This window comes from Microtus ochrogaster, unplaced genomic scaffold (assembly GCF_000317375.1).
Source record: "Microtus ochrogaster isolate Prairie Vole_2 unplaced genomic scaffold, MicOch1.0 UNK114, whole genome shotgun sequence".
Taxonomy (NCBI): Eukaryota; Metazoa; Chordata; class Mammalia; order Rodentia; family Cricetidae; genus Microtus; species Microtus ochrogaster.
Window position 1 is genome coordinate 907,832 of NW_004949212.1, and position 12,123 is coordinate 919,954.

The window sequence follows — 12,123 nt, forward strand, 5'->3', positions numbered from 1 at the left end:
GTATGTGTTCTATTATGTCTGTGAAGGTAAGCATGACTCGCAAAAGTTTTATCACATTGATTACATTTATAAGGTTTCTCTCCAGTATGTGTTCTTTTATGTCTGTTAAGCTCACTATTACACACAAAAGCTTTATTACATTGATTACATGTGTAGGGTTTCTCTCCAGTATGTGTTCTTTTATGTATTTTGAGATTATGTTGAAATGCAAATACTTTACCACATTCATTACATTCATAAGGTTTCTCTTTAGTATGTGTTCTTTCATGTATTTGGAATTTTGAGCATTTTGAAAAAGCTTTATCACATTGATTACATTCATTGCTTTTCTCCCCAGTATGTGCTCTTTTGTGAACTTGGAAACTTCTGACATATAAAAAGTCTTTACCACATTGATTACATCCATAGGGATTCTCTCCAGCATGTGTTCTTTTAAGTATTTGGAGACAATTGGTACCTGCAAAGCCTTCATCATATTGAATACCATCATATGGCTTCTCTGCAGAATAAATTTGTTCATGCCTTTGAAGATGATTGTAACATGCAAGGGGTTTGACACACTGAGTATATTCAGGGGCCTTCTCTCCATTATGGTTTCTTTCATACCTGCAAAGATAATTGGCACATGTAAAAGTTTTACCATGTACATTACACTGATGAATCTTAATATCTGTCTGAATTAATTTTATAATTTTGTTTAATGGTAAAAAGGAATCAGATTTTAAGTTTTACATTCATGGTGCTCTTTTAGTATTGGATTTTTTTTTTTGTTTTTTGTTTTTTGGTTTTTTCGAGACAGGGTTTCTCTGTTAGTATGGGATGTTTTGTGCCTTTGAATAACCTTTCATAATAAGGGTCTTTTTTAAATGACCCACATTTATAGGATCATTTTCTATTAGATGTTTTTTCTATATTTGAAAAGAAATCAGTTTTAAATAACCTTACATTCATTTTGTATTTTTATGTTTTCCTGAAGTACAATACCTACCACAAGAAAGTGTACTAGGACAAACAAACGTAAGTACACAGTCCAACACTCATAGGCCTTATCTTCAGTGTGAGTTTGCTGATGTCTTCCCAAGGAAGTTTAAAAACCAATTAAATATAATCTTATTGCACATTCAACAAATCTACCCACTGTTGAAATACTAAATATTTTTCATATCTTCTCATTATTCTGAAAGAAATACAGTCCATCTTTCCATTTTGGGAAGCTCACTTGTGACATAAGATTTTCTTAATAAAGGAAAAAAGAAATAAATGGTTGTCCATTAAATTCACACAGTTTGACTTTCTGTCCCTCATAGACATTTGGTGTAGGAATGAAGGTTTCTCCACAAGAGCCTTTTTGATGCTCATAAACTAACTCTTTCAGTAAGTTTGACAAAGTCACAAGTACATGAGTAACACTGGCTTTACTACAGACTATTTATTTTTGGACAATTTTAAACATATACTTATTACCTATTCAATGTTTATAAGTGTGTTCCTTGTGCAATATCCTCTTCTGTTTTTAGAGGAATGTCTTGGAAACACAGGCCAGTTACCTCATATTGAGGCATATGATTTTATTAGAAGTTAATAATCATAAATATACTTTTAGCTGTGCATATTTATATGATTTTTTAAATCTTCCAGGACAAATTTAAATTTCTTAAAAGACAAATCTATACCAAATTCTAAATAAAATTTACCTTCCATGTTTTCTAGCATTTTGACAATGCTCTTCAAAATTATGGTCTTTCCAAATGTACCCTAAAATATAGTAACAGAAAGTAGATAATATATTAATGGATACTGTAGAAAATTGAATATCTTAAGTGAACTATTCCTTAGTTATTTGGCTCATTCTTACTCCTTCTCAAACACAAATACACAAAAGTATCAATAAATAATACACAGTTGTCCCCTTATTTTAAAACATGGAGGAAAGTTCACAGTCTTACCAGTAGCAGTGAGGTTCCTGTATGTCTCCAGCATCACATCTTTGTACAGACTCTTTTGGGAAGGATTCAGCAAAACCCACTCATCCTCAGTGAAGTCAATGTGCACATCCTCATAGGTCACTGAATTCTAGAATAATCCAACCAACAGTAAAACAAAGTGTGATGCTGACATTGGATACTTATTTTACAATGATATATTTGTATAATGCTACTGCTTCACACACTTCTGCCATGATGTTACATTATAATGTAATCACCAGTCACTTTAGAAGGAAACTGAAGATGAGGTTCATATGTGCCATTCATTGGTCCTTTAAATAGGATACAGCCTTGAGAAAGAAATGCCAATGACCAGACATACAGAGACAGACAAGCAAGCAGATCAACACTACTGAGAAAACATTACACAACTAGTAAGAACAATAGGGTTATATAGAAAAAGGATGGCGATTTGGGTATATTCACTTGTGACTTTATACCCAGTGAACAATGTAAAAGCAGATGAAATAAATTGAGTTGGATGTCAGTCAAAACCTATGCAATGAGTTACAGGTAAGCCAGAGTTACAAAGTAATAAAATCCAGTATCCATCCATAATCATTTAAATAAAAAACATACAAAAGAAATCAGAGGTTTGACTGAAGTTCTTACAAAAAGTTTTGTATTTACGTTAGTTTTACATTTATCTTCCAGAACCTGCGGTGGCCCAGTTTAAACTGTTTCATAATAAGATCTTAATAAAAGGGAGTGCATGTTTAATAGTTACAAATGGACCAAAGAAAACATCAGCCCTGCAAATGATGATCATAAATAACCTAGAGTAAGGGAGATGGGTCAGCAATTAAGCGGTCTTGCTGTCCTTGTAGATAACTGGGCACAACTGCCAGTACTAAAGGGGCTTCTAATTATCCTTTACTTCAACTTCGTAAGTGCTGAGGCCTCTTGGGACTACCATGAGGAACAGGCACGTGTGTGGTACATACCCTTGTATATAGATAGAACCTTATATTCATTGAAAGCATTCAAAACAAAAAATTAGAGGCAGGTAGAACGTCACACACCTGCAGTGCAATGGTTCAAAAGGCAGAGGTATTAATGTCATGATATTATTCTTCTGGGAAAATGAATGATACCATCCACCAAACCTCAAATTTTAAGATGTAGGTGAAGTTCAGCATAGAAACTTATCCTTGAAATGTACAAAAACCTACATTCTAGGATCATCAGACAATTAAACAATACACAAATATAACAAGAATGTTGCTTCACCATTAATCCTTCTGTACAGAAGCCAGGATCATTTGTATTTTTGAGTTGAGGAGAGCGTGGTTTAAGGAGCCACACTGAGGACCCAGAGCTACACAGAAAAACATTGTCTTTCAAAAACAAAAATAAAATCAAAAAATTAAAATAGACATCAGGATTGCAAAGGCTTAAGAGTAAATAGCTATTGTTTCTAATGCATGTTTTGTCCTTTATTGATACTATCTATAATGGTGGTGAAGTCATAACAGTAGGACACACATAACCAGAAATGGGTTGAGGCTATAAACATGTAAATCCAATCCCCAATATAGGAATTTCATCCAAAATATTTCACCTACTAAATGGTCTACGAATACAACAAAGAAGGGCACCCCGGAGAGACAAGTGTTCAACTACTTCTAATCTGGGACTTTTTCCTTCAATCAACTACATTCTGACCCTGATCCATAAATATTCATAGTCATCCCAAGGAAAACAAAAGTATTTAATCTAATTCAATACTTGTCATAGGCTGCAAGAATTCCTGAAGTGTTTAATGTGAAGGCTCTTATAACAATCTTGATATTGACTTGACTTGGCTCATCAAACTTGTACAACCATGTTGGAAATCAGTATTTCAGTTTCTCAGAAAATTGTGAATCGTCCTATGTCAAGAACTAACAACACCACACTTTGCCATGTACCAAAGGATGTCATTCATACCACAGGGGCATTTGCTCAACTATGTCCATACCAGCATTATTTGTTATTGCCAGAACCTGGAAATATAGATGCCCTTCAACCAAAGAATGGATAAAGAAAATGTGGTACATTCACACAATGGAGTACTACTCAGTGTTAAAAATATGACATCTTGCAATAAAAATTGATGTACTAGAAAATCCCATCCTGTTTCCGGAAACTCAGACTCAAAATCAAGAAAACAGTATTACTTACTCAAAAGTAGATACTACTTTCAAAGCATAAGAAAACCAGTCTATAGGTCCCAACCACAGAGAAGCTATGTAACAAAAAGAACCTAACAGAAACATATATGGAAAGGAGAAATAGACAAGATCTCCTTAGTAAATAGTGACAATAGTCCTTTAGGCAAGGTTATTACAGTTTACAGACATCTTGTATTTTGGTTGAAGCAGTAAAACGACAGCAATTGGGCTGCATGATAAAGTCAGTTATTTATCCAGATTTTAAATTGCTTTTGTCTGTGAACCCCAAGAAATGGCCAGTCATGCCATTTATCAATCATCTAAAACTGAATTCAAAACTCTATATTACTAATTTTTATTGGACGCCTTGAGTATCAGCCCAAGTAACCCCTCAGGTTTCAGTATTGGATATCTAAGGAAAGCAAGGATATCAGGGTAAAACATTTGACTCAAGTATATTACCTTGGCATCTTCTTTATTTTTCATGCTAGAGGAAAAATGAAGTGAAGGGGGCATGGAGGAGAGGAAGAATAAGGAGAAGAAAGGAGAGTAAGGGCAAGTAGTAGAATTAGTGGAGGTGAAGAAGAAGAGTAAGAGTAAGGGCAGATCTCCATGAGAATTCTAGTTTTTACAGACGTGGTTGGAAAAATCCCTAGGCAAGGATAATAATAATATGCATATCAAGATCACAAAAAGTGGCAGATAGAACCTGACAAAGCAGTACTCCAGAACAGGTGACCTGACCTAGGAAAAAGCCAGCATTCAAAGGGAAGTATCTGACATTCCTAGCCCTTAGATAAAGTTATTAAACATTTCTGAATCCTCGATTCCCCCATAGGTCTCATCTAATCTCTGCTGTGATACACACCTCTGGGACATCCAGGATAAGCACAGGTGGGGCATGCTGCCTTCCTGCTTGGTGCCTGTCTTCTAGAGAAATTTCTATGCGGTCTGTTAGCAAATAACTTTGTTGGATTGACTCTATGTAAATTTGAGTTCTAGAACAAAGAGTGAAAGCCATTGCTCCAATGGCCTCCTCACGTGGGGAAATGGAGCAAGGTCAGTCCACTGATCAATCAGAGGTTGCTCTGCTGTGGTGTTCTGGGAATGAGGCCCATTTCAAATGGAAGAATCTTGGCTTAACAAGGTTTTTTTTTTTTTTTTTTTTTTTTTTTTTTTTTTTTTTTGGTTTTTTGAGACAGGGTTTCTCTGTGGCTTTGGAGCCTGTCCTGGAACTAGCTCTTGTAGACCAGGCTGGTCTCGAACTCACAAAGATCCGCCTGCCTCTGCCTCCCAAGTGCTGGGATTAAAGGCATGCGCCACCACCACCAGGCACTTAACAAGGTTTTTACAGATACGATGCTGACTTTTCCAAAATACAAGTGTTCCCACAGCTCTGCAAACTAGGTTGTTCCATGTGGATGAGTACATATACACTTCCTGTGGATCTGCCTATTGGTCTGTGCAATGACTGTATACTCTTGTGGACTCTAAAAATTTTAACAGCTACGAAAGCATTGTCTCTCATGTTGCTTCCTTCCCTCCCCTTTCTGCACTCTACTTCAACAGCTACAAAGTAGGTTAATGGACTCAATTCTTTCACATATCTCTCTTCAATTATGAGTCCCCAGAAGGAGTCAGATGGATTAGAGGACTCTCATTAACTGGTCTATTTTACCTTCACAATGTCCAGTCAAAGCCTAGCCTGGAAAAATTGCAAGAGTGTTTTCCGAGCACTGGGTAACAGAGGCAGAATTATCTGTGTTCAAAGCAATCCTCAGGTACACAATGTGGGGGCAAGCCTGAGCTAAAAAAACACACTGATCTAAAGAGAAATAAAAAAAAAATCAATAACACTGTGGATAAACAGGAATATAATGTTTAAAAAAGTGGGGAAGAGAATACAATAGTCATTAGAACAGTAATGCATTTAAAGAAATAAAATTTGAAAAAGAATACAAATAATGGGCTTTTTAAAAAGAAGAAAAAGCCAGGCGGTGGTGGCACACGCCTTTAATTCCAGCACTTGGGAGGCAGAGGCAGGCAGATCTCTGTGAGTTCGAGGCCAGCCTGGTCTAGAAGAGATAGTTCCAGGACAGGAACCAAAAAGCTACGGAGAAACCCTGTCTTGAAAATAAAAAAAAAATTAAAAAGAAAAAGATGAAAATAATGTATTTTAAAATCAGTAGATAGGAGCTGTAAAGATGGCTCAGCAGTTAAGAGCACTGACTGCTCTTCCAGAGGACCCAGCTCCAATTCCCAGCACCCACAGGGCAGCTCACAACTGTCTGTAACTCCTGTTCCAGGGGATTTGACAACTTCACACCAATGATCATAAAGTTAAATAAATCATAATTAATCATTTTTTAAAAATCAGAAAGATAATGACTATGAAAAGGAGTAGGCCATTCCCTTTTAGATGGCATGCCTCTGATAAAATACAGAATGATATTGCTCACATGCTCATGTTTGCTGCTGAGATCTGGAACCTGACATACAGAGTTACAGTCAATGGCCTGTTTCTCACTCCTTGGAGCTGTATTAACTGGATAAAGCAGGATTGAACATGTCTGCACAGGACAGTTACCTAATTTGAAATTCAATATTCACTGGCTCAAGATAACCTTTCAATTACAAACTCACAAATCAGGACTGTCTTCATTCACATGACATGAATTAGTACATCCCAGAATGTTAAAAAAATATTACTGAGCTGGTCAGGGATGGCACATGACTTTAATCCCAGCACTGGGAAGGCAGAGGCAGGTAGATCTTTGTGTGTTCAAGGCCAACCTGGTTTAAAGAGCTAGTAACAAGAGAAGCTACAAAGCTACTGAGAAACCCTGTCTCAAAAAAAAAAAAACAAAAAAAATTACTGAAACCACCTGTGTTAGTTATGAATTTTATGGATGTGACGAGATACAATGAACACCATAACCCTTATCAAAAAACATTTCATCAGGGTGGTTCATTTAGACTTCCAGAAGTTCAGTCCATTGTTACTATGGTGGGGAGAATAAATTGTGCGGGACAAATTTGCTGCTGGTTACATCTTGATATGCAAGACACAGGAAAGTTGACTGAAATGCTTGGCAGTATCCAGAACATAGGAATTCTCAAAGCCCATCCCCAGTGCCACACTTCTTTTAACAAGACCATACAGATTACAAAAAAGCCACACTTTGTAATAGCACCAATCCCTATGAGATTATAGAAGCCAATAACATTGAAACTACCACACTGCCACAACCAGGTCCTTTCTCAGACTGATGACTCCAGCAGCTGATTTCCTCCCATTTCTTCTGCAGTGCACTCAGTAAACTATTCTTTCTACTCTGTTCTGAAGGCAGACAACATGTTCCACATGTAGACCCTTCTCCTGTGAGTGTAATGAATAGTTGACTTCATGACTCAAGTGGGTAATTTTAAAAGTCTGAGGCTACACAGTCATTTAAGAACTTTGAATCAATACCAGGTGGTAGTGATACACGCCTTTAAACCCAGCACTTGGGAGCAGAGGCAGGCTGATCTCTTGGAGTTCGAGGCCTGCCTGATGTACAAAAGCTAGTTCTGAAACAGGCACCAAAGTTACAGAAAAACCTTGTCTCAAAAAAAGAAAAGTATTTTAAATCAAGACAGCAAGGTCATTGACCTGGAATGCCACAGAATGAAATTGAGGTCCCATATAAAAACATAAGAGAACTTATCTTAGCAATATTTTTCTACAATGCTGGAAGGGCAGCTATTCTAGAATATACCTTTCCAGTGAGAAAACACTGTACACACTTAAGAGATTAATAAAGAAAAATCTGCACAATGATAGCATGCATCCATCTCTGACAAATGCTCAACGAGGAGAGAATCTAGAATAAAGATTGCATTACACATACACTGCCATCCTTGAGCTTCTTTTACGTGAAGACTCTAGCTTACACTTTGAAGAAATTAAATAACCATGGGAAACTGCAAATCTTGCCAGTTAGGGAATGGGGAAAATTACACAGCAAGGATATTGCCACGATTATGTCAAAAGTATATAAGTGACCTGAGCAGCAGGTCATACTTTACTGACAGGGCCCTACGTGCAGTGCCAGAAGGTAAGAAAGGCAGGAAAACTACAACAAAGGTATGATAAAAGCTGGGACAGAGCAGTCTTGTATAAGCTATGTATTATCCCAAGTAACCTTTTTAAGATGAATAGCTTCTTGTATACCATTTGTAAGGGGAAATGGGAGGAACTAGGAGACTTCTTGGAAATCAGCAGAAATTAACACACAATGGGACAAACTCAGAATACGGTTAATCAAACAATGGAACTCAATAGCAGGGTGGTGGTGGAGCATGCCTTTAATCCCTGCACTGGGAAGGCAGAGGCAGGTGGCTTTAAGGAATTTCGAGGCCAGCATGGTCTCCAAGAGCTAGTTGCAGGACATACTCTAAAGCCAGAGAAAAACCCTGTCACACACACACAAAAAAAAAATGCAACAGAAGAAAAACAAAGGCTATCTCAAGAATATTATGGACTATGCCCAAAGTGGCCTTGGGACCACAGCTCGCTGTGATTGGAAGAGTTGGGTTCTCAGGATCTAAAGAACCTCTCCAGAAAGGCACTGGTTCCAGATCCTTACCATCTCTCCCACACATATTCCCAGTTTCAATGAAGGAGTTCTATTTTATTCTCCATAACTCGGGACCTTAGGCAAAACCCCAAGGCCTAGACACTCACTAGGCTGTTCCTGGCTCTGCCAAGAGTATCCCTGGTTTTGAGAAGGAGATAAGTTCCTTCTCCATGAGTTGGACCCTAAATGGAAAGACATCATTGATATGGCCAGCTCTAAAGACAACAGCATTTTCCTTTTCAAATGACTGTCACTTCTCTCAGCATATACATCTGATAGATATATAATTTTCTCTAAAATAATTGGAACTTTAAGTCACTCCATACCCTAATGTTCATTATGATCCCATAATGAACTGCATTTTCCTTTTCAAATGACTGTCATTTCTCTCAGCATATACATATGACAGAAATATAATTTTCTCTAAAAAGAATTGGAAAAAAAAAATAAAAAGAATTGGAACTTTAAGTCACACCATACCCTAATGTTCATTATGATTCCATAATGACCTTGAGCAGCATGTTAGAGGTTTCTTCATTGATTTGGGACAGGAGTAGTGGCTGTTTATAAATCAGTGGTGTCTCTGTCATGGTCTAAAGCGAAATGTTTAAACAATCCTTGTAAACAATTTTGTATCCTAGTATCTTAATCTCTAACAGGCCTAGTTAGCACACTACTTTGCTATCTTGGGTAATTTAGAGGCAGGCTTCTTCAGCTAATATCTCCTAAGCATTGGTGATGCCTTTATATCAAATTTCTACTCTTCTGCACTACCGGTTAGTGGTAGAGTGGGAAGGAACGCAAGAATGCCAACTACAAACTCCACAAAATTAACTCCAAAGTGATCTTACTCCTAAATGTTAAGTGCAAAGGGCAAAGCTTCTAAAAGATAATAGAAAAACTAGGCATCGTTTCGGATCCTGCTTTCCATTCATATCAAAACCACGTTGATGTGGACCACAAAGATGTTTCTACACACAGTTCCCTGCTGGAAATGCTTTTCACAGATGCAGCACTCAAAGGGAAGTTATTCAGAGGCCAAAACCTGGTTCTGAGGAGTTGCAAGGACCATATGAAACCTCAGAAAACACTGACGGTAGTGGCGGGTTCCTATACTCGCTCAAGGAGAGCCTACCACACTGTCTCTCATGGCTCACATCCTCTCCTCCTCATCTTGGAACAGCAACCCCTTACTCACCATGTTGTGGCTTCCAGGCTCACCCATGTTCTCCTCAGAGCTCGCTGCAGTAGCACTCACAGCACAGAATACAATCCACTCGCATCTGGTCAGCTTTAAATCAATCCAGCAGCATGGCGCCAGGAAGTGCCCTGCCTGATTTCTGACTGACAGGCCGGCCTGGAAGTCTTGATTGGCTAGTGAGGCTTGAGTGACAAGAGCACCTCCCTGAGCCTTACAGTGCATTTAAAGACACAGCTCAGGATTCCTTGGCTCTGGCTTCCAACCCAGACCCAGACTTTTACAGATCTGCAGACATATGAAATTCAATATCACTTATGTCTCTATCAGATAGATGACAGAGCTGTCTTCCTGCAATCCACAACCACACTGCCTTCATCCTCCTAGACAGGATGTGGCTATACAGCACAGCACATCACAAAATGTGCAGTAGACTGATTCTCCTGTTCAAAAGATGGAAGGGTGCACAGAATACTGATGAGTACAGATTTTAGGAAAACAAACATGATGTTTGTTCTGTGGCTTCAGGCTGACACCAGGAGTCACAGGCACTTCTGACAGCCATGAGAGCAGCCCAAGCACCAAATGACAACTAAGTTGATATATTTTTCTCCTGCCAGAAGATTGCATGATAGCTACTGACTGTGTCCCATTACAGACTATGACCAGCTGGCAAATTTAGCTCAGGTTCTCAGGTGTCCACCATTACAGAGGCTTTGAGACTGCCACATTCTTAAGCTTAAGTGGGTACACTCATACCGATTTTTACTATACTTGCTTTATTATTTTATCTTTTGTAATTACACAATAAGAAGAATTCTGAATCCTCTCCTCTGTTAAAAGCCATTGATTTATCCATTATAGGCTCCTTGTCTAATGGGTCAATTATCCTATAGGTATTTCCATTAGCTGACTCTGGGTGCTGACTGTGGGAGGTATAGCCCTTTAAACTTTCCTGTTGCTTTTCCTCATACAAAGGCACAGCATGGGTTAGACTCAGCTGGCCACAGCATGTATGCTTGGACTACCCCAATCTCAGCAGTAACCTAGGTCAATTCTAGGGCAAACACCATACCGACTTCATTCTTTTCACTCAGTCAGAAGTGTGAGAAGCTGTGGCTTAGTGACCACAGCACTGCTGGTTACAAGGATGAAGGCAAAACTTATTTTGGTCTCTCCACATCTTGGAGCTGCCTGAAGATGGCAGTGGATAAATGCCAGTGCTGGGGTAAGACCATAATATTTGAAAACTCTAAAAATTTCTGCCTTTGTCTCTGCTTCATTTTGGCTCCTCTGACTATCAAAATCCATCTTAGCAACTGTACAAATACTTGAGTACTATTTCCTTGTGCCATGTTCACAAATATTTGCATTTTTACTCCCAATTTTATGCCTACCTTCACTCTTTGCTTTTTTAATCTACTACTAATTTCTGAGCACTCATTACTTACTTCTCCACCTGTGGTGCAATTTTCTTGTGGGATCCCTCACATGCTCCCTTGTACACATGACCACACTTCGATACATTTTGGGGTTCACTTGTCAGACCCACATTTAGGTGTTATTTGTTGGCTGACTGTGCCATATTTGGCTGTCATTTGTACATAATGACACTTTGCTTTGTGAAAGTTTTTAGAGCCGCTTTACGCACAGCATTATGATTCTCAAATGCTAGCTCTTTAACTATCAATTGCCCTACTTCTGTATCTCCAATCAACCTATTAGATGTCTGTGTCGCTCTGGAGACAAAGTTTTGAAATAATTTATCTGGTCCCTGTCTTATACTAGATAACTCCCCAGCCTGTACTTTAGAAGATGAAAGTCTATGCCAGGCCTCTTGGCAGCTGCATTAACTTGGACATATGCTGCCATATCAAAGTCTAATTGCTGATCTCTGTATCTCCTTTGCACACTCCGACCTAGCCTCATTCTGCCTAACTATAGGCCAATTCTGGCATATTATTAACGAATGAAAGAAATACATATTCAAAGAAGACATAAGCATTATCCCACAGCAGTGTGAACTTGTGTAATGTGAGCTGATTTAGATCTGTGACATGAAACCACTGCTACAGTCAATGGCCTGTGTCTGAAACCTTGGGATGACCCAGTTGTGTCAATCAGGACTATACACATTTGTAGGCAGAGATTTCCTTTTCTGACAGTTT

General features: G+C 38.4%; 1 protein-coding gene across 1 annotated transcript in view; it reads right to left on the reverse strand.

Annotated features, from left to right (window-relative positions):
- Positions 1-2: 2 nt before the first annotated feature.
- The window catches only part of LOC101999961 (zinc finger protein 883-like), a gene marked incomplete at both ends in the record, with an annotated part of 59,956 nt that continues 47,835 nt past the window's right edge, over positions 3-12,123 (reverse strand). The window contains 1 exon segment of the mRNA XM_026778225.1: positions 3-499. Within this exon segment, the coding sequence (XP_026634026.1) occupies positions 3-499 (497 nt within the window).